Genomic DNA, 23,389 nt, shown 5'->3' with positions numbered 1-23,389 from the left:
GCGTCTGTTGCTAAGATACCAGCAATGTTACGCTTAATGTTGTCCGATAAGGAAATAAAACAAAAATAACGTAGAAGAGTAAAATTATATAAAATTAAAATTGTACTCTATTGCAGTGATTACTATTACTCAAAAAGATAAACATTCACAGTTGTAATTATTTATGTGGATTCTTGTATTATTCACGTTATTACTCAGAACCATATTCCACTGAATCTTTTCCGTTTCTTGGACCCGGTCAACACGGTGATATTATCAGCGTTCCCGACGGACACATATTATCGACGCACGTACAAACCAAAGCCGCGTGTGCTGGTGACCAGTTCACCAACATAGATCGGACAGAGGCCACGCCTACTCGCTGTGCTCTCAACCAATCAGACTTATCGTGTTAGCCCCTTGTCGGAGGGTTATTTACCTCACTCGTATCCAAAACACTGTCCATAACCCTTGCCCCTAGTCCAATATTAATTCCCACTGTTGCTAAATAACCCACTATTCTGCAGTGGAATAATGTAAATAACTGCAAGCGTATGACAATTCTCATTGGTTGAAGGGACGGAGCGGAGCATCTGTCTGAGCTAGGTTGGTGAACTACGGAGACATCGTGACTGTAATATATAAGAGCCAGCTAAACTGTCTTTCTTGATAAAGAGGAGCCGTACCCATATTTCGTGCATTTTTTTTTATTGAATGTTAACATAACCCGCCAAATGTTGTGTGATCAGTCAGGAGAACGTCCATAGTTTCTGAATTGCTTGATTTATAAAGAGTTTCGCTGGCGTTTGCTAGCTAGTCAGCCTGAGGAAGCTATGAGGTGCCCTGACCTTGTCACTTTATGAACAGTTGAAGTGGGGCTAACGGACCCTTTTTTAAAATATGAATATCTTAAATAGATTGTAAGTATATATTGATGCAGTTTTTATTTTGAATTACTTTGGAGTATCAATCAATACTATAAATTGGAGTCAGAAAAATAAGTTGTTTTTAAACAACGGAGTATTGTTATGTTTTTGACTAATATTTGACTAATACCTTCCCAAATTTCAGGCTTGGCTGTCAGTACTTGATGTGAGAAAATGTCATCTGCCATGCACAATGACAATACGTGACTTACGGTGCGGAATGATCAAAACCTTAGCATCCAAATTTAGCTTCCATTTTTCTCTTTCTGGATCGCCATACTCAAAGCATCACTTCTCTTTTAGTGCCCTCTTAATAAGCGAAAAACTATGTCTATCCGGGTGACAGGAGAAGAGCTCTTGAGATGGGCCTCGATTCTCTGCAACCGCAGGTCACTATGGCAGAAGTGTGGTCCTCGCATTCTGACATCAGTCAGAGACAGTTCGTCCTCTTATTTGCAATCACCACACATTTTGAGCACAAAGCAGAGAAGGAGCCCATTGGCTGGGCATCCTGTCCCTGTGGTCAGATACTTTTCAGAAGGTAGGATTTCCAAAGTGGGGCCAGAAGAGACTGAGCATCTTTCAACGGAACCAGAGAGTTTATCCTCCACCACTGATTACCAATCCACAGATACTCTGTTCGAGCAGAAATCAAAGAGAAAAACTTTCTCCAAACAGTTAATGGAGTGTGGCTCCCCCACAGATGTACTGGACTTGCATGTTCAGTACTCAGCCCCTCATCAGTGGATCAGTCACTGCCTGACCTCCATGTGGAGCACCACTAAGAAGATGTCAGATGAGCAGCAGCGCTATGAGCTGCAGCTGATGTTTGAGCACCCTCACTTTGACAAGCTGCTACAAATGGCCATGAAGAGTGCTGGGCATATGCGTAGTGAGGACCAGGCCTTCTCTTTAATGGCCATTACGAAACTGGGTGTGCCCCAGCAAAGTCGTGTGGTCCAGACCTTTCTCCGAGCCTGCCAGGTAATTGTCACATGTCCTTGATCAGTGTTGTAATGTAGATGGCTGCAGTCAAACCAGTTTTGTGTTTGTGTTTGTGCAAAAGTGTGTTTTGTTTAAATGTAGGAGCACCTGAATGAATTTGATGAGAAGAGTTTGTCAGTGTTGGCCTCTTCTCTGGAGCAAATGGACAACAGTCTGAACGTCAATGCGTTGAAGGAGGGCATGAGGTACGTGTTATGAAATGGTGTGTTCGAGCCAAGAAAGAGATCCTTTTTGTTGTGCTTGTTTGGGACATTTGTTGTGGTTTTGCTTTTGGATGACATAGTTTGTTATGGTCGAGGTTTAATGTTTTAATATTAGATTTTGAAAATGGTGTGTTGGCTGTAGTAGATAGAAAGAACCTATTGTGAACTACCCACGTTGACATAGATCTGGTGAAAATGTATGCCATTTCTTTAAAGATAATTTCTAACTGAAATTATCTTAAGATATGTGTCTCCAAAGTTTTGATAACTTTTTACAAAAGTGCTCATTTTTCTTGTATCACAAGGCTGGTTTTTGAAGCTCGCCTCCCAAGAATCAAAAACGTATTGACTCTGCAGACCATAATGCGTCTGCTGGGAAAAGATGCTCCTCTGGGCCTTAAAAAGAAAGTAGAGGTTGGTGCCTTTTTTTTTCTTTTTTTTTTTTGAGCAGGAAATAACCTTAATCTTTAAGAACCACAAAGAAGTCAACAAAAAATGTTTGCAACAATCATATTTGATTTCAGAAAGGTATTAATTCCTTTTTTGCGAATTCAGATTCTATCGCATTGCAGATATGATAATCATTTCAGGAAAATTTTTATTGAAAATTAAGATGATTCATCATGATTAAGATGAGCAGGTCATGGCCAAAGATCAATCAAAAGGCAAGATTGTATCCCCTGAGTTACCTGTAAGGTTCAGAAATTTGAATTTAAGATTTTACGAGTAACTTTTATACCATGGATTGGCACTGAGCTGTATCATAACCATAACTCCATATGAGCTGGTTTCCAGCCTGACATACTCGGGCACTTGGGGCAACATGTGGTTGGTTGATTGTGAGTGAGTTGAGTGAGTGAGTGAGCGAACGAGCGAGCGAGTTTAGAACGAGCTACCCAAGACCTGTAGAGTGGCTTTTGCTGAATCATCTTTTGAATAACGTTTTTTGGCCAATTACCCTACTCTTCCAAGCCGTCCTGGTCGCTGCTCCGCCCCCTCTGCCGATCCAGGGAGGGCTTCAGACTATCACATGCTTCCTCCAATACACATGGAGTTGCCAGTTGCTTCTTTTCACCTGACAGTGAGGAGTTTCACCAGGGGGACGTAGCGCGTGGGAGGATCATGTTATTCCCCCCAGTTCCCCTCCCCCCTGAGCAGGCGCCCCAACCGACCAGAGGAAGCGCTAGTGCAGCAACCAGGACACATACCCACATCCGGCTTTCCACCCGCAGACACGGCCAATTGTGTCTGTAGGGATGCCCAACCAAGCCGGAAGTAACACAGGGATTCGAACTGACGATCCCCATGTTGGTAGGCAATGGAATTGATCGCTACGCTACCTGGACGCCCTTTGAATAACTTTTTAATCCAAAACTTTGACACAATCGGTTGCCCAAAAGCAAGTTTTATATGCTTACGGTTCTTTTATTTCTCTTGTTGTCCATTGACAGTCTATATAAGTTCCTTTAAAAAGCACTTTTAAACTTTGGTTTTGAATGGTGTCAAATGGATTTAAATTAGATTCCAGCTATTGAGGTTGAACCGAATTGACAATTACACTTTGGGTTTTACGTCAATGAGCGACACCGTTCTCTGCACGCAACACAGTAAATGACTGAGCACCCCCGCAAGATGTCCGCTTTTCTGTCATCAGGTTGTCCTCATCAATTCAGAATTGTAACTAGCTATTTGCTGCATAGTAAAACTCTACTTGTCATCCTCTCCTTCCAGAAAAAGGCTTTATCTATGTCTCAGCAGTTCAGCCTCCCCAACTGCCAGTATATGATCTCCACTATGGTTACGATGGACTACTGCTCCAAACCACTGCTGAACATCTGCATCAAGACGATCACAGGTAAATTCTCTTCTACAAGGGGACAGACCTCATTGTTCTGAGTTGTCCATGCATTTCTTTTCTGTCATGGAGCAAGGCATCATGGTATATTTTTCCATTGGTTAGCCTCATATGTCAGATCTGGGATAAGTTTTTCTTGTTTTCATTTCGAGTTCATCAGTATTCATCACATGTTCTTCGTACTGTCCTTCCTGTCAGAGAATCTCCACACAATCCCATTTAAGAGAATGTTAACTGTTCTGAAGTCCTGCAAGGCGCTGCAGTACAGAGACCTTACCCTGTTCAATGGCATTTCTGACTACATTGCCTCCACGATGGATATGTGGAGTAATAAGCAGGTACGCACATACACACACACGGTTTACATTAATTACACAAACCTAAAACCAATGAATACACGCCAAATGTCCCCACTGCTAAACCTCAGTTGTTCGTGAATATTTAAAGGATGTAATTTGAGAGTCCAAAACTTCATCTGACATCGTTCCTCTTTATCTTGGCACTCCTAACACCTTCTTCCATCTTTCTCAGGTAATCCTCTGCCTGGCTGTATTTGAAGAATTGGCCTTCTGTCCCTCAGCCTTGATGGAAGCCTTTGCTGAGAGGTTGATGGCAAGCCCTGATGCTCTGACACTGCGAGATCTCCTGAGCATGCTCAAAATCTACGCCTCTCTCAACTATGACCTACGCCACTTCAGGCAACAGTAGGCCACTGTTCTCCCTCTGTCTCTCATACCGTCTGTTCCTCTTTGAGATACAGCGGCCATACAGAGACCCGGCGGGTCACACTGTAGCTAACTTAATAGCGATGTTGCAAGTCTGTCTATGCCCAGTGGTATTGTAGGTATTGAGTGGTGCCAGTTTGCAGTTAGTAGAGCAGAGTAAGTTTAATATTTTAAAGTCAGCATGGTTCGCATCACGAAAGGCTTGCATAAATCCCAAAGACAGTCAGCTGCTTTCTACTTCATTGGAGCTGTACATTAACCTAACAGCAGAAGGCTGGTGTTGTACTTCACAACTCCAAATTGTAAATTTGGAATTTAATGCGGCATCTCAGGAATAAAAGTCTTTTCATGTACAACTGACCCAGATACATAAAAGTTAGATATTATATTAAATGATATATGGTACAAATATTATGCACATCGGTAGATAAAGACGGTCATTACACCTGAGTTGTGTTCAACAAAATAAACTTCTTCCGCCAGGCTTGACTTATTTGATGGGTTTCACCTTCTGCTCCCAGGTTCCTGGACAGTTTGACCCGGGTTCTGGAGTCCTATCTGTCTAAGATGTCTGCCCCGGAGGTGCTAAAGGCCGTTTACTGGCTGTGCTTGTTGGGCCACTTCCCGTCAGCACCGCTGGAACACCTTCTACAGAGCAATACACTGGATGAGCTCGGCACTACAGGTCAGGCTGAACATTTCACACAATCTTTCGCACCTTCTTTCTCTGCCAGGCTCTCTGTCTCTGTCTTTCTCTCAGTCTCTCTCTCTCTCTCTCTCTCTCTCTCTCTCTCTCTCTCTCTCTCTCTCTCTCTCTCTCTCTCTCTCTCTCTCTCTCTGTTGTGCCCTTTGTTCTCTCACTTCTGTTATTCCCACTCACCCGCTTGCTTGTTTTTATTGTCAACTGAGACTGTGTTGAATTTCCGAGGGAAAATACAGAGTGGGGCCAACACAGGAGAGAAAGCCTTTGAGGGTTCTGCTCCCAGGCCAGTGTTGTCATAAATGTGGCTGCAGAGCTAAAGGGATAAGCCATTTGACTATCCTCTCTATCTTCTCTGCCCCACTCCCTTCATCTCTATCCAGGGTCCAGGCAGGAGAGAATGTTTAAGATAGTGGACCTGTGTCTTCGTCTGGACCGTCCTCCCCTACCCCAGCCCCTGACTGTTCCCCCGTCTGTCCTGGGAGCCCCCAGATCTACTGATCGGCCGGTCAACCCTGGATTCTCCATCTGCCTGCGGGATGCATTGGGCGAAGCAGAGAGAGAGTCCCTACAGGAAATGGTTATAGTGGAAAACTTTCACATCGTAGGTAAAATGGCCAAACCATGGTGGTGGGGGATGGGGGTCATCTGAGGAAGTAAAACGTTAATAGAGGTACTGTGGAATAAAGCAAAAATGCCTTAGAAGTGTCAACAGCCTTTTATTCTGGCGACCTTTGCTAAAACAGAAAACTTCATTGTAAACAGGTAAACCAAAACTGATTGGTTGTCGCATGCACTGTGAGCCTTTTCACAGAACTGTTTTTTCTTTCACCAAACGTCAAATTTATTTTTGAAAAAGGTAGATTTAAAAAAAAAATCATGTGCATTTATAAACAATTTCAGTGAAAATGCGTGTTTACATATGTCGGCAAAAGTGGTTGTGTTGACATGTTGCCTTTCAGACGGTGTGATAACCAAACCCTTGCCGTTGGCTGAAGGAAAGTGTGTGAAGGAAGCGGACTCTCCTCCAGCAGAGAGCAGTCAAAGGTGAGACGTCGACATTGTGGTAAATAAGGTTTGCTCGAGTTTTTTTGGATTAAACCAAGGTTATTGTTCTGTTTTTGTCCCTGATCTGCTCTGGTCTGGTTGGGGTAATTTAGCAATAGCACCTCAAATGATGTAGATTACATCAAGCCCTTCTCCGAAAACAAGTTTATACCTGTGACAGCATTTAACCTTCATGTGCCATACAGTAAAATCAGGTTTGAATTCGGTTCTAGTCAGCTCGGTTGTGTCTTGCAAAACCTCACACTGTACCCACTATTGGACTGTGTAGCATCTGTACTTGTTTGGTTCCTTCCCATCAACTTCAAGAGTCACTTTTCAGCCTAACTTCCAGTTTCTGAGTTGGAATGAATGTTTCTTTTTCCAATGCTTTAGAATTGCGGTCATCTGTGCACCCCATTCCGCTTTCTGTTATGGCACGTCCCATCCCCGAGGCTACCTGTCTGTAAAGCTTCGCCATTTGAAGGTCCTGGGATATACTCCACTTGTGGTGAGTCATTAATTTTGTATTTCAATGTCTGAAATAGCGGCACGGTGACGCAGTGGTGAGCGCAGCTGCCTCACAGCAAGAAGGTCCTGGGTTCGAGCCCCGGGGCAGTCCAACCTGGGGGTCGTCCTGGGCCGGGTCGTCCTGTCTGTGGAGTTTACATGTTCTCCCCGTGTCTGCGTGGGTTTCCTTCGGGTGCTCCGGTTTCCTCCCACAGTCCAAAGACATGTAGGTCAGGTGAATCGGCCATACTAAATTGTCCCTAGGTGTGAATGTGTGTGTATGTGTGTCGGCCCTGTGATGGACTGGCGGCCTGTCCAGGGTGTCTCACCGCCTGCTGCCCAATGACTGCTGGGATAGGCTCCAGCATCCCCGCGACCCTGAGAGCAGGATAAGCGGTTTGGATAATGGATGGATGGATGTCTGAAATATAATTTGTGAGATCAATACATTGTGCGCATTGAATCATTGGCTTCTGTTTGTATTCAAAGTACTATCAAGAGGGGTAGCGTTCAAATTGTAACACTCCATAGAAGAAGACTGTTGGCTTGAAAATCATGTCAATCACCTTACTGTGTGTGTATACATATATATGTGTGTGTATGTGTATATATATATATATAAGTAAAATTGTGCTATTAACAAGTAGTTGATTATCTGAACCCATAGTCCATATTGATAAAATGCAGCTACTAAGTTAACGTTTAACGCTTATGTTACTGTTACTCCATGAGAGGCTCATCACTGATCATTTTTATCACATCATACTATACTACTACTTCTACTGCTACTACTACTGCTACTACTACTACTACTACTCTCGGCTGCTCCTGTTAGGGGTTGCCATGGTGGATCATCCGTTCCATCTCTTTCTGTCCTCTGCATCTTCCTCTGTCACACCGGCCACCTGCATGTCCTCCCTCACCACATCCATAAACCTCCTCTTTGGCCTTCTTCTTTTTCTCTTCCCTGGCAGCTCCATATTCAGCATCCATCTCCCAATATACCCAACATCTCTCCTCCACACATGTCCAAGCCATCTCAATCTTGCCTCTCTTGCTTTGTCTCCAAACCGTACTATACTAACACTACTATTAACATACATTTTAGCTATCACTGCTGATTTTACAGTATATGTTATTTTAAATGACAAAAAAATAATAAGGTGCACGTACAATTGTAAAATAATAATTCCAACAAATGTTAAACAATGTATCTTTTGTTCTGTAATTATGCTTTAATCTGAATGAAAGTATGAAATGATCATTTCAGAGTCATTATAGAATTTATATTTTAGGGACGTATGTAGAGCTGTTATAGGTCTCGAACAAAACAAGTGATGCCCAGTATGTCTGTTTTCCTTCTGTTCCCCAGATCACAGAGCAGGACTTGAAGTCTTTGTCCAATGAGCAGAGGGCGGAGGTCCTCAGGGCGCGGATCTTTCCGGAAAACGAGGGGGCGGACACTGAACAGAAAGCGGAGTGACGGGCATCTCGAGTCGAGGGGTCGTGACGTGAACCCCCCCTTGGGTGATCCATACTCGATCTGGCCGTCTCCGCCTGTGCAGCGATCAGTAACGTGTACACCATATCATGCATAAGCGCCGATGAAAAGGTGCACGCTGTTCAGTGGCTTCATAAATGTAAACAATCTGAGAAAAACGACCCTGACATCAAACGCACGGAATTTCAATTACATTACATTATGAAAGCCTGTTGTGACTCTCCTGTTATTTAGTTTATGAATAAACTACTGAGCCTCACACATCTCCACTGAGTAGTCTAGTTGGCTTAAGGGTGTGTGTGTGTGTGTGTGTGTGTGTGTGTGTGTGTGTGTGTGTGTGTGTGTGTGTGTGTGTGTGTGTGTGTGTGTGTGTTGTAAAGCGCTTTGAGTGGCTGTTGCAGCTAGAAAAGCGCAATATAAAATGCAACTTTGATAGATTGATGGATTGAGACGGGCTGCGTTGTTTTACCGTAAAACTAGTTCGTTCACCTCTTACCGGAAAAAGTACCAGCTGCACATGTCACGTCAACGCGTTTACCAGAATGTGTTGATGCGCAGGAAATGGCCTCTCAGGCGGCGGGAGCACCGTGACACACCCACGCTATGTCCATAACTGCTGACGCCACCTCCACTGCAAAAATCCCTGCCGAAGCGTTCTCACTCGCTCGCCCGTGTTGTCGTTCGGCATGAGCGGATGTTGACGTTCGAGGCCGCCGCTTGAAACCGAGCGTTCGCGCGTGCCCGCGCTCGCGGTGGAAGCTGCAAGGTGATTCGCTGTAGGTAAAGGTGTAGCCCCTTTGATGCTGCCGGGGTGCATTTGCAAATCGCGGGCGAGAGAGACGCTCCAGAGGCTAGACAGGAAGCGGTGCAGGTTGTTATTGTTTCAGAGCCTTCGCTCGTGTTATCTGGGTCTCATCAGCCGCGCTAATGATGTTGGCGAGGGTGCGAGGGCGTCGACTTTCCTTCCTTCCCTTTTTTTTTTTTTTTTTTACTAGAAATAAAAGGACAGACTGGGAAGGGGGAAAAAAGTATAGCGGATTGTCAACGGTGCCGTGAAAAGGCGCTCTTTCTGTGATTTTTTTTAAATTTTGGGCGGCCTATAAAAAAAAAACAACCTCTGACTTAGAAGACTTGATTTTTTTTTTTGGCTTTCTCACCATGACCGATGTTGCAAAATGTAGGCGTGAGCAAAACCACCAAGTATGTATGTGGTTCCTCGCCCCCCCCCCAACCAGATACTGTGTGAGTGCATGCGTGCATGCCAAGGTGTGCGAGATGAAAAGACACTCAAAGAGGTGTAAGTTTTATTTTTCTTTATTTTGACATATTTCCTAATAAACTGTGTAACTCAGACTTCATGAACACAGGAAAGAAAGCATGCACGCCCTTCACTGATGCCTGCACTAATGCACCAAACTCTGAGAATGACTCCCCCTGTCGTCTGGTAATCCCTAGATCCCCACAGATGTCCACAGGGTTGGCTGCAAGCGGTCCTGTAAGCACTACAGGGGAAATAGTGGTTCAGAAGTGGCGTGGTATAGGATGCTGGAGTCCTCTCGTCCTCCCGTGGCCTTTGTGAACGGTGGGTTTGGTGTTCATGTAGTCGCTCTGGCTGTACTCTGCCCTCCTCAGCTTGTGCTGAAGGACATGAGGGAGATGGGTTAGAGAAAGGTGTGAGCGAAAGCAGAGGGGCGAATCAGTTTATTTACAGAGCAGAGTTTGGCCACCTTTTGAGGCTGATAATATCCATCCATCCATCCATTATCCGAACCTCTTATCCTGCTCTCAGGGTCGCGGGGATGCTGGAGCCTAACCCAGCCGTCACTGGGCAGCAGGCGGGGAGACACCCTGGACAGGCCGCCAGGCCATCAGACAGGGCCAACACACACAAACACACACACACATTCATCCCTAGGGACAATTTAGTACAGCCGAGTCACCTGACCTACATGTCTTTGGACTGTGGGAGGAAACCCACGCAGACACGGGGAGAACATGCAAACTCCACATAGAGGACGACCCGGGCCGACCCCCAAGGTTGGACTACCCCGGGGCTCGAACCCAGGACCTTCTTGCTGTGAGGCGACCGCGCTAACCACTGCGGCACTGTGCTGCCATAAATAATATCAACAGTGTGAATTTCTTTTCTTTTCTTTTTCTCTTTTTTTTTTTGGATGTCCCCCTTTTTTTCTCCCCAATTGTACTTGGCCAATTACTCCACCCTTACGAGCCGTCCCGGTCGCTGCTCCACCCCCTCTGCCGACCCGGGGAGGGCTACAGACTACCACATGTGTCCTCCGATACACGTGGAGTCGCCAGCCGCTTCTTTTCGCCTGACGGTGAGGAGTTTCACCGGGGGGACGTGGCGCGTGGGAGGATCACGTTATTCCCCCAGTCCCCCCCCCCGAACAGGCGCCCCGATCGACCAGAGGAGGCGCTAGTGCAGCGACCAGGACACATACCCACATCCGGCTTCCCACCCACAGACACGGCCAGCTGTGTCTGTAGGGATGCCCGATCAAGCTGGAGGTAACACGGGGATTCGAACTAGCGATCCCCGTGTTGGTAGACAATGGTCCGGGTACCGGACGCCCCTAATAGTGTAAATTTCAAAGTGTGTAACGTAGTAGGTGGTATCAGAGTGATGGAAGATTATGTAAGGAAAGGGTTTTATAAAAGTAAAATTTTGGTTTTTATTTGCATAATTGATCTTTTTTCTGTATCGGATTATTGAGTTCAGGCAGCACGGTGACGCAGTGGTTAGCACGGTCGCCTCACAGCAAGAAGGTCCCAGGTTCGAGCCCCGGGGTAGTCCAACCTTGGTGGGTCATCCCGGGTCGTCCTCTGTGTGGAGTTTGCATGTTCTCCCCGTGTCTGCGTGGGTTTCCTCCCACAGTCCCAAGACATGTAGGTCAGGTGACTCGGCTGTACTAAATTGTCCCTAGGGATGAATGTGTGTGTGTGTGTGTGTGTGTGTGTGTGGGCCCTGTGATGGCCTGGCGGCCTGTCCAGGGTGTCTCCCCACCTGCCGCCCAGTGACTGCTGGGATAGGCTCCAGCCTCCACGCGACCCTGACAGCAGGATAAGCGGTGTGGATAATGGCTGGATTATTGAGTTTATAACTGACGTGAAGTCATGACTCACCCTTTTAATTATGACATGTCTGGGTACAGGTCCATGAAGGGGAGCGTGTCTGTCATGACTTGTATCTTTGTGGATGCAAACACTAATGCATTTTTCTTTTTTTTAATATACCTTTCTGCCTAACTGTTCTCGATTGTTTTGAGAACTTGTGACGATCTAATCTCGTGAATATTCATGAGCTGATCTTTGAGTGACGAGTACAAATATGGGTCGGCGCGGTTTCACATTTTGACGATTTGATCTGGTTGGTTGTATGTAAATGAGTGTCTGATGACGTCATGGGTGTTAGAAAAAGTGGTTGAGAGAAGCTGAACTACGGGGAGCTCTTTCAAAGTGAGAGAAAAAATGATAGAAAAGCAAAATTCAACTGTTCGTACTTTTTTCCACAGGAAAGAGAGGCGTGATGAATAAAGTAACAGGTGATGTTAGAAAATATCACTATCTATTTTGGTCTGACTTTAACGTCTGTGTGCGTAAATGCCATCACAGGCTGACGAGAGCTCTTCTGAGGTGTTTAAACCCGTTGCACTGAAGATGCAAAAAGGCGCAAACGTGTCCTGCGCTTTGCATGTCCAGATGCAAACATGTCCTGCACTTTGCATGTCCAGATGCAAACATGTCCTGCACTTTGCATGTCCAGATGCAAACATGTCCTGCACTTTGCATGTCCAGATGCAAACATGTCCTGCACTTTGCATGTCCAGATACAAACATGTCCTGCACTTTGCATGTCCAGATGCAAACATGTCCTGCACTTTGCATGTCCAGATACAAACATGTCCTGCACTTTGCATGTCCAGATGCAAACATGTCCTGCACTTTGCATGTCCAGATACAAACATGTCCTGCACTTTGCATGTCCAGATACAAACATGTCCTGCACTTTGCATGTCCAGATACAAACATGTCCTGCACTTTGCATGTCCAGATGCAAACATGTCCTACACTTTGCATGTCCAGATACAAACATGTCCTACACTTTGCATGTCCAGATACAAACATGTCCTGCACTTTGCATGTCCAGATGCAAACATGTCCTGCACTTTGCATGTCCAGATGCAAACATGTCCTGCACTTTGCACGCTAATCCTGTGGTTCTGTGCATTTTCATAAAACCACACAAGAGGACATCTGTAAGGAGTCAACGTATAGAGGATAATATGGCTCTCGTTTAACGGGGTTCAAGCTGTACCCCCTTTTTTGGGGGGTGTCCCCCCTTTTTCTCCCCAATTGTATCCGGCCAATTACCCTATTTTCCGAGCTGTCCTGGTCACTGCTCCACCCCCTCTGACGATCCGGGGTGGGCTGCAGACTACCACATGCCTCCTCCGATACATGTGGAGTCGCCAGCCGCTTCTTTTCACCTGACAGCGCGGAGTTTCGCCAGGGGGACGTAGCGCGTGGGAGGATCACGCTACCCCCCCCAGTACCCCCCCCCCGAACGGGCGCCCCGAACGGGCGCCCCGAACGACCTAGTGCAGTGACCAGGACACATATCCACATCCGGCTTCCCACCCGCAGACATGGCCAATTGTGTCTGTAGGGACGCCCGACCAAGCCGGAAGTAACACGGGGATTCGAACCGGCGATCCCCGTGTTGGTAGGCAACGAAATAGACCGCTATGCTACCCGGACGACCAAGCTGTACCCCTTTAACGGATGCAACTGTGCATGCGTTGTGTGCGCATGTGTGAGACTTTGAAGATGTGTGTCCCATTGTGTGCATGTTTGCACATTTTGAGGGTCAAATGTGTCTGAGAAGCACCTTACCCGGTTTACAATGGCGATGATGGTGACCGTGATGCCATAGGTACCGAGAAAAGCTACCAGTGCCCAAATCCAAACGGGGATGTGGTCCGTGTCGTTCCTGTCTTGTACAAGGCTACCACAGGTTGCCTTGTTTATGCACTGGTGACCTGAGCAAGGAAATATTCAAGGTGACCTTCATGAGCGGACCTTTGAGTGACAAGTACAGATATGTGTGGGCGGGGTTCCGCAGTTTTGCTGATTTGATCTGATTGGCTGTATGTAAATGAGTGTCTCATAGCTTAATGCATATCGGGAAAAGTGGCTGAGAGAAGCTGAACTATGGGGACCTCTTTTAAAAAGAGAAAAACAGAAAAACTAAGTTCAACCTTTTCTATTTTTGGATTTTTCGCCCCTTTTTCTCCCCCAATCCTATCCGGCCAATTACCCCACTCTTCCGAGCCGTCCCGGTCGTCGCTCCACCCCCTCTGCCGATCCGGGGAGGGCTGCAGACTACCACGTGTCTCCTCCGATACGTGTGGAGTCACCAGCCGCTTCTTTTCACCTGACAGTGAGGAGTTTCACCAGAGAGGTGTAGCGCGTGGGAGGATCACGCTGTTCCCCCCAGTCCACCACCACCAAACCGGCGCCCCGACTGACCAGAGGAGGCGCTAGTGCAGCAACCAGTACACATAGCCACATCCAACTTCCCACCCGCAGACACGGCCAATTGCGTCTGTAGGGACGCCCGACCAAGCCGGAGGCAACACGGGGATTCGAACCGACGATCCCCGTGTTGGTAGGCAGCGGAATAGACCGCTACGCCACCCGGACGCCCCTAACTTCGACCTGTTATACTTTTTTTTCCCCACTAGAAAGAAACAGTACAAAATACCTGATGATTAAAGTAATAAGTGACGTCACTAGATGCGTGTGCACGTGCGAGACGTTGCAGACGTGCATCCCGTTGTGCGCACGCTGCACATTTTGAGGGTCACGTAATCAGAGGAGCTGCTTTCTCAGTTCACATCGGCAATGATGACGCCATAGGCGCCGAGAACAGCTAGCCCAGTGCCCAAATCAACGTCTATCAGCCACATTGTCTAGGTGTTCATAGATGTGTGTGTGTGTGTGTGTGTGTGTGGGTGTGTGGGTGTGGAACATCATTTCCTCACCTTCCACCAGGACTAAGATCCTAGATGAATTGTCAGCAACGAAGAGAGGAGGGGGGAATATGACATTCATCTTGCACCTATAGAGTCCGGTGTCCTCTGCGGTCACTACAGAGAGGACAAAACTGAACAACTGGTCCTTCTCACTTGTGTGAAACTCCACATGCTCCGTGATGTGTTTGACGTGTTCACCGCTTTCCGGGGAGCTGGACGCGTTGTTTGCGCGGTATACAGCAATCTCCTCTTTGCCCTTGTAAAAAAAGAAGTCCACATCTTTGTTGGGCAGGTATAGACAGGGCACGGACACGTTGCCACCGACCTGTACGCAGACTCTCTCCGGCTCACCTGGAAAATACAGTTGGCCATGGTGAAAATATTCTGGTTTATAAGTATATATCCATTATCCAAACCGTTTTTCCTGCTCTCAGGGGTGCTGGAGCCTATCCCAGCAGTCATTGGGTGGCAGGCGGGGAGACATCCTGGTCAGGCCACCAGGCCATCACAGGGCTGATACACACATTCACACCTAGGGGCGATTTAATATGGCCGATTCACCTGACCCACATGTCTTTGGACTGTGGGAGGAAACCGGAGCCCCCGGAGGAAACCCACGCAGACACGGGGAGAACATGCAAACTCCACACAGAGCACGACCCCCAAGGTTCAGCAACCCCGTGGCTTGAACCCAGGGCCTTCTTGCTGCGAGGCGACCGCGCTAACCACTGCACCCCCGTGTCGCCCTAGTCTCTCATACACAGACCCTCCTGTGAGATCTCTGAGTTAGCGTGATGGTTCTGCGCTTATGTAAAAGCAAACCCGCAAGCCTTTCATACTGCAGTGCAGTTATGCTGCATTCCTTTGTGACTTTTTGAAAAAAAAAAAATTTTTTTCCAACCTTAAATCTCAAGCTGATCAGGCAGGTGGCTGTTTTTAACCGCCGCGTGCCACCCTTGCAAAGGAAGTCACTAGAGCAGATCCTGCAGAAAAAAATTGTCATAGGCGCCCATTTGCATTTGGATCTTTGATTCTCGCCATTTCACAGTTACTCAACCGCCACAAAGTTCCGTGACGGCACGTGTTGACACGTTCAGCACTTTAAGTAAATCTGAGATTTCACAGTAAGGCATTAGTTAGTACACTGTGACAGGAATAGAAGACTTGAGTCATTAAGTTTCACTACCCAGTGTCAGAATTTGTGGTTTTTGCAATGTGCCGTTATTTGTTAAATTGATAGACGCTGAGCAGAAAATATGAGTAACTGCACAATGTGCAAGTTTAGCAACATCTGTTTTCCAGTAAAGCCCATGTGTGTTACTGCTGGTGAGGAGTGGGTGCACAATCCGCTTTTTCATCAACAAAATCGGTCGGCTGCTACAGTCGGTAACATCCAACAAATTTCCTTTGACGTATTTTCATTCTGCTTATTCTACAGCCAACCTCACTTGAATTTTACAAGTACAACTTACTGTCGCAGGCCATGTTGCTCATAGACTGGATGGCGGCACACAAGCTGAAGCCGAGCAGGGCCGTGAAAACGCAGCAAACCTTCATCTTGACCTCTTGCGCGGGGTTCCCTGTGGGTTTATTGCGTGAACGGGTCCAGAAGAATACTCCAGATAGTCGTCCGCAGTGGAAACCGGCGAGAAAACCGCGCTCGCACTACGCCGCATCACCTAAAGCTGCATAATACGCCCGCGAGAGACCTACCGTCTGTCAGTCAGAGGCCGAACACATTCCCCAGAACAAGATCCGCTTTCATATCAGCCACTTCAGATTCACATGCCCTTCCCCTTCACCGGCGAGGCATCTTCTTCGTGTTCTGCCTTCACACTGAGTGGTTCCTTCAGCATGGCAGCTGGTTCACCTCGCACCTCCTCTTATGGGACAACATCCTGTGGCAGCACACCCACCCCCTCTTCTCAAGTTTCCTCTCTCTCTCCCAGTGGCTGTGACATTTGGTACAAGTGTTTGTTGTGCTGCGAGGAGCACAGAGTAGCTTATTACTGGTAGGTGGATATTCTGGATAGCTTCCGGATAGGTAGGCCGTTCAGATGTACAATCGTACCAACAAGCGGTCCTCGGTGAGGTCGAAGGTCAAATATTACTTGAGGAAAAAGTCTTGCAAGTTATCTGATAAGTATCTCAAATGTACTAAATGTACTTTTTTTATCCCATCCTATCTGTGTATCTAGAAGCAGCGGGCAGCTGCGGCACCCGGGGCCCTACTCCAGCTCTTTTCCCATTGCCTTGCTCAGGGGCACAGACAGGAGTATTAACCCTAACATGCATGTCTTTTTTGATGGTCGGGGAAACCAGCGCGCCCGGAGAAAACCCACCACAGACACGGGGACAACATGCCAACTCCACACAGAGGACGACCTGGGATGACCCCCCCCCCCCAAGGTTGGACAACCCCGGGGTTCGAACCCAGGACCTTAGATATCAAAAGTGGATTTCCAACTTTCAATGAGTCTAAGACATTAATATGTAGTACGAGTAAAAGTAAGCGCAGTTAATCCAGTGAGTGAAGTCGTTCAATGAAAAAGTACAATTCTGGTATTTAATACATTTTTTGTGATAAATATGTAAATAAAAGTAAATGGTGTTAGTAAATATAAAAGTAAATGCTGGTTAACCCAGAAAAAAAACAGCAATTTTATTAATTATTATTGATATTATTCTAGTCTATTATATTCCGTATGCACGCCTGTTTTATGTGGATAATTTCACAAAAATCAGACAGCAAAGACACAGAACAGCTTGCCTTGCTTTTCAGACAAGTTTGAGAAACCTCAAGGCGTAAATATCCAACTTGTTGCAAAATTATAAGAACTGCAAGAAAGACCTTTTTAATTCGAAGATGGATAAAGCAAACGCTTTGGTTTTGCTGTGACCCACTTTCTGTGCATGAATTTACGTGGCCTGCTGTTGTTTGGTTATTTTCTATTTTGCACGTCATTTTACTAGAATGACGTGCGAAAAAGTTGCAGACAGGGTGCACTCTCTGGTCATGTCCTTCAGTTCCTATATTAACTTCCACAACCGAGGTAAAAAATAAAAGGTCACATCTTCTGAAGAAAATGGTTGCGGAGGAAAATAATAATCATGAGAGTAACCATAGTGTGCTTTGCTTGACAGCAAGAAAACCAATCAGTGGAGGAAAAGCACATTTAATAAATCATCTTGTGTTTTTATATAAGATCAGCTTTATTCGTGCAGTTGTTTTGTGCAGCAGCAAACAGGTATAGGTAGACACATCAAGAATGCATGTAGAATAACAGCAAAAACACCCTTATTGAATAGAAAGATGAATGATATGAACAATGAATCTTAATATAGCTGTTTAGATGCAGATCTTATGATGCTAACAACAATCAAAGCTATTGTACAAAGCTAACTTTATATATTAACTGTTACAAAAGGTGAGAAGTCACTCCATCACCAAACCTATTTTACAGCATGAGTGTCCATGAGAGAGAAAACCAGTCAGAGAACAGGCGGTAAAGCTCAGCTGAACAGAGGGTTTCCAGAGGAAATGTTTGCAGATGACACTGCGCTGTGTCTTGACCTTATGGTTTAGTGGGCTAAGTGGCTACATGAGGGTCCAGTGGTTCTGGGTTCAACTCCCAATGGAAGTGTCACTTTCTAAACATCATCCAGGGATATCAGGATGAGTAGGGTTCATGAAACGGTCTCAAAGCCAATATCCAAAGAAAATACTGAAAAATTTGTTGATGGTGGAAGGAACGAGACGGACTTCTTAGTTCAGTGGGTCGGGCTCCTTAGCAATGTGGGCTCAAATCCAGCATCTATCAGTCTTAGTTTTGAAAGCCGGTTCAGTGGTTAGTGCTTTGTTACTGTACTTAACAAAAAAAAATACTCGTATAAAAATCGTAAACTTTTACCTCATTTTCTAAAGAAAATGCTGACTTTTGGTTGGATGCAATTTTCTTTGACTTCTTAGTCACTCACTACAATATATATGTGTGTGTGCAAAACTGTTTATGCAACATGTGAAGGTCATGTGACCCGCTGAGGACAACAATCCACAGGTTTGTCCTGAATTTGATGGATCCATGCTGTCGGTGCAGTGAGAAGTGTAAAGCCACGTAGACAGGCTTGCAAAACCTGAAGATCATCAATTTGAATACAAGGCACTAAATGAGTAACGCTGTCCCTATCCACCAACACCAACTCTTTCAAGGGAAATAACCATGATTTTCAACATTCTCTCTCTCTCTCTCTCTCTCTCTCTCTCTCTCTCTCTCTCTCTCTCTCTCTCTCTCTCTCTCTCTCTCTCTCTCTCTCTCTCTCTCTCTCTCTCTCTCGCCCCTGTTTAAATGGCAGGTTTTTGTGATGTAAAAAAAATGAAGCCAAGATAAGTCACGTCAGAACCTTCTCCACCCTTAATGGGAAATTGCAACCTGTAAAATCCACACACCCTTTTATAATTGGGGGTGTGGCTGTGTTCAGAATTAACCAATCACATTCAAACTCATGTTAAATAGTAGTCAGTGTACACCTGCCATCAGTTAAACTGACTGTGACTAAGTTCAGCTTGTTCCTGTAGGATTTTCCTGACATCTTCTTGGTTGCATCCGACTGTAAAAGCCACGGTCCACAGAGCGCTTTACAAAGCATGGACGGGGGTCTCATTGTTGAAAGGTGTCGATCAGGAGACGGGTACGAAATAGTTTCCAAGGCATCAGATAAACCATGAGACACCGTGAAGGCAATCATCAACAAGTGGAGAAAATATGGCACAGCAGGACCATTACCAAGATCAGGACGTGCTTCCAAAATGGACGAGAAGCCAAGTAGAAAACTGGTCAGGGAGGCTGCCAAGAGGCCTACGGCAGCATTAAAGGAGCTGCAGGAATTTCTGCCAAGTCCTGGTTGTTCCCTACATGTGACAACAATCTCCCTTATTCTTCATATGTCTGGGCTATGAAATAGGGTGGCAAGATGGAAGCATTTTCACATGAAAAAAACACCAAAGCCCGGCTAAATTTTGCAAAAAGATACATCCAGTCTCCCAAAACCAGGTGGAAAAATGTGTTGTGGTTTGATGAGACCAAGGTTGGAACTTTTTGGTCAAAATTCCAAAAGGTATGTTTGGCCCAAAAACAGCACAGCACATCACCAGAGGAACAGCAGACCCACGGTGAAGCATTTTCTCCAGCTGGAACTGGGTTTTTAGTCAAGGTGGCGGGAACCATGAATAGCTCCAAATACCAGTCGGTCTTGCTGCAAAACCTTAAGGCGTCTGCTAGAAAGAGGAAGAGGAATTTCCCCTTTCAGCATGACAACAACCCAAAGCAAACATCCAAATCAACAAAGGAACGGCTTCACCAGAAGCCGATAAGCGTTTTGAAAAGGCCCAGCCAGAGCCCAGACCTGAATCCAATAGAGACTCTGTGGGGACGACTTGAAGAGGGCCGTGCACAGGAGATGCCCTCGCAATCTGATGGATCTACACCGTTTTCACAAGGAAGAGTGTGAAAATACTGCCAAGTCAAGATGTGCCAAGCTGATGGACTCTCACCCAAACAGACCGAGTGCTGCCCAAAATACAAAGGTGCTTCAACAGTATTAGGCGGCACGATGGCCCAGTGGTTCGCACTGTTGCCTCACAACAAGAAGGTCCCGGGTTCGAACCCCAGGCCGTCCCAGGTCCTTTCTGTGTGGAGTTTGCATGTTCTCCGCATGTTTGCGTGGGTTTCTTCCGGGTGCTCTGGTTTCCTTCCACCATGAAAATACATGCATGTTAGGGTTCATACTCCTGTCTGTGCCCCTGAGCAAGGCAATGGAAAGAAGAGCTGGAGTTGGTCCCCGGGCGCTGCAGCTGCCCACTGCTCCTATACAACAGGATGGGTTCAACGCAGAGAACACATTTCATTGTAAGAATACAATTCGCTGTAAGAATACAATGTCAAATAAAGTAGCTTTTCACTATTTTAGTGGTGCGCACCCTTGTGCAACCAGTTTATTGTACATTTTGAGGTTGTTTTTGTTTTTTTCCCTAAAAAGGTTTCGGTTCGTTTTTCACTTGAATGTTATAGGTTTCACACGTTGAAGGTGGAAAAAGTTCAGACATGACCTGTCTTGGTTTCTTTTTCTTTTCTTTTTTTGCACCACAAAAACCTGTCATTTTAACAGGGATGTGTATGTAAGTATGTATGTTGTTGTTTTTTAAGAGAAGGCGTGCTCTGGCAGACCTTATTTCACAGCACTGCCATTTACTTCTCTCAGCTTGTTGCCCTTCGTGTGGTTTTTCACTTAGAATCTGTGTGAATAAACGTCGGGGTGGGGGGTGGGGGGGGTTCAGAGTGTCCTTTCACGTTACGTGATAAAAAACACAGGTTTGGGTTCTATTCTATTCTTCTATTGTACTATAGTCTATCCTGATTCTCCGTCGCTTACATCTCTGCAGTGCCCCCTTCTGGCCAGAGGTCAACATCGCTTGTTGAACTTATGGGTAGACACGAGGAGGCTGTGAAGCCCCCAGGTAGACAGTCATGAATTGTGTAGGTCCCCCTCATGCCTCCAAAACAGCTCTGAACCGTCCAGGCGTGGACTCCACAAGACCTCTCTGAAGGTGTCCTCTGGTATCTGGCACCAAGACGTTAGCAGCAGATCCTTTAAGTCCTGTAAAGTTGGGAGGTGGGGCCTCCACGAATCGGACTTGTTTTTCCAGTACATCCCACAGATGCTCGAACAGATTGAGATCTTGGGAGTTTGGAGGCCAAGGCAACACCTTGACCTCTTCATCATGTTCCTCAAACCATTCCTGAACCATTTTTGCGATGTGGCAGGGCACATTATCCTGCTGAAAGAGGCCACCGCCATCAGGGAATACCGTTGCTATGGGGGGGGGGGTATTTGGTCTGCAACAGTATTTAGGTAGGTGGTACGTGTCAAAGGAAAATCCACATGAATGCCAGGACCCAAGGTTTCCCAGCAGAACATTGCCCAGAGCATCACGCTGCCTCCGCCAGCGTGCCTTCTTCCCATAATGCATCCTGGTGCCATCTCTTCCTCAGGTAAATGACGCGCACACACACACACACACACACACACCGCCATCCACATGATGTAAAAGAAAACGTGATTCATCAGACCAGGCCACCTTCATCTACTGCTCCATGGTCCAGTTCTGACGCTCTTGTGCTTTCGGCGTGGACAGGGGTCATCATGGACACTCTGACCGCTCTGCGGCTACGCAGCCCCATACACAGTGCTATGATGCACTGTATGTTCTGACACCTGTCTGTCATAGCCAGCATCAACTTTTTCAGCAGTTTGAGCTACAGTAGCTCTTCTGTGGGATCAGACCAGACGGGCTAGCCTTCACTCCCCACACGCATCGATGAGCCTTGGGCGCCCATGACCCATTCACCGGTTCACCGGTTGTCCTTCCTTGGACCACTTTTGGTAGGTACTGACCACTGCATACCAGAGAACACCCCACAAGACCTGCCGTTTGGGAGATGCTCTGACCCAGTCATCCAGCCAGCACAATTCAGCCCTTGTCAAAGTCACTCACATCCTTCTGCTTGCCCATTTTTCCCGTTTCCAACACATTAACTTCAAGGACTGACTGTTCACTTGCTGCCTAATATATCCCACCCCTTGACAGGTGCCACTGCAACGAGGTAATCCATGTTATTCATTTACGTGTCAGTGGTTTTCATGTTTCGACTGACCGGTGTCACGATGGCAGACGTTTATCCACACTTCCAACTCCCCGGTCCCGCGGCTTGCAGTCAGAAGCTTCTCAACTTCAAATATAAATCTTCTGCATGTAAATATCTATGTTCTTTTATTCAACTAATGTGCGTCTGAGAGTAACATTTGCCATAAGGGTTCACTGAATATCCCTTGCCAGTGAATAAGGACGTATGACGCTTATGTGCTGCGGCCCCCGTCAGTCCCGTTAATCCAGTTCAGTTTTACACACGTTCGGGGGGGGGGGGGGCAGTGAAGCTGGACTGGTCCATGGGGGAGAATCCAAACCAGAATCACACCTCACACCTTCCTCCCATCGTCATCGATACGTGTCCGTCGTCGTTGCTGTGACGTGCACTGGACATGCATCTACTGCGCAAGACCGGATGGTGTGGCGACACCTGTCCAAGCTCCGTTCTTGGCTTGGGAACGCCACTGAGCAGATCCACGGAGAGTGAATGGGGGGGGGGGGCATACCGGAAGCTGTCTCCAGTTTTAACTTTTTAACTGGGATAGCAATACCGCATTTTTTTTCTTCATTTGTCAAACTATGAAATAAAATTTAGAAAACGGAGAAGATGATTACAAAACCCCAATTCTGCATTTATTTGAGGGGCAAATAATGTAAAAAAAACTTTTTTAGATATTGGATGCAATTTTGGAAATTTTTGTCACTCATTTGAAACGAGAACCCAAGCGATACGCGCTACAGACTCTGACTCTGCAGCGGTTTTTCTTTCCACTAGATGGCGCAAACTGCCTTTCCCCGATTCTGCCTGTTGCTGTTTTGCAACCGTGTGCACGGAGGAAAGCGGTCAGCCAGCAGATTGGTTTGCAGTTGCTGCGCTTTGCGATGGCAGCATCCTGTGCAAAACGTTTTAATGTACAGTTGACGGCACCTCACTGTCATTTTGTGTTAAATGCGACTTAAGGTTATCGGTTAAACAGCATGCAGGAGAATAAGCTAGAGCTTCGTGTTGAAATGTGTTGTTTTCCACAAACAGAATGACGCTGTCGTATGAATTCTCCAGAAATGCCGACTTTAACCCAGGAGTCAATCAACCAGACGTTACTTATATAGCACGTTCCCTGCATCGAGGCAGCGCAACGCGCTTTACGTTAAGCGAAAGTGCACAATGACGAAATAATGC

The 23,389-nt window shown here is 46.4% G+C and overlaps 2 protein-coding genes across 2 annotated transcripts; one reads left to right on the top strand and one right to left on the bottom strand.

The window, feature by feature from the left end:
• Window positions 1-1,232: 1,232 nt before the first annotated feature.
• Window positions 1,233-8,699, top strand: fastkd2 (FAST kinase domains 2). Its single transcript, XM_056301455.1, has 11 exons — window positions 1,233-1,889; window positions 1,992-2,095; window positions 2,419-2,527; window positions 3,845-3,968; window positions 4,167-4,306; window positions 4,500-4,672; window positions 5,215-5,378; window positions 5,777-6,001; window positions 6,356-6,440; window positions 6,834-6,948; window positions 8,320-8,699. Exons 1-11 carry the CDS (start codon window positions 1,233-1,235, stop codon window positions 8,428-8,430), a joined length of 2,007 nt encoding a protein of 668 aa, XP_056157430.1. The 3' UTR covers window positions 8,431-8,699.
• A 1,078-nt stretch (window positions 8,700-9,777) lies between these two features.
• Window positions 9,778-16,337, bottom strand: si:dkey-1h24.6 (T-cell-specific surface glycoprotein CD28). Its single transcript, XM_056301482.1, has 4 exons — window positions 15,977-16,337; window positions 14,514-14,855; window positions 13,363-13,508; window positions 9,778-10,086 (listed from the first exon to the last, which is right to left on the bottom strand). The coding sequence occupies exons 1-4, from the start codon at window positions 16,059-16,061 to the stop codon at window positions 9,970-9,972; spliced, it is 690 nt and encodes a 229-aa protein (XP_056157457.1). The 5' UTR covers window positions 16,062-16,337; the 3' UTR covers window positions 9,778-9,969.
• Window positions 16,338-23,389: the final 7,052 nt, after the last annotated feature.

This window comes from Lampris incognitus, chromosome 21, assembly GCF_029633865.1.
Source record: "Lampris incognitus isolate fLamInc1 chromosome 21, fLamInc1.hap2, whole genome shotgun sequence".
Classification (NCBI taxonomy): Eukaryota; Metazoa; Chordata; class Actinopteri; order Lampriformes; family Lampridae; genus Lampris; species Lampris incognitus.
Note: the sequence above shows the minus strand (reverse complement) of the source record. Positions and strands in the feature narration are given on the sequence as shown.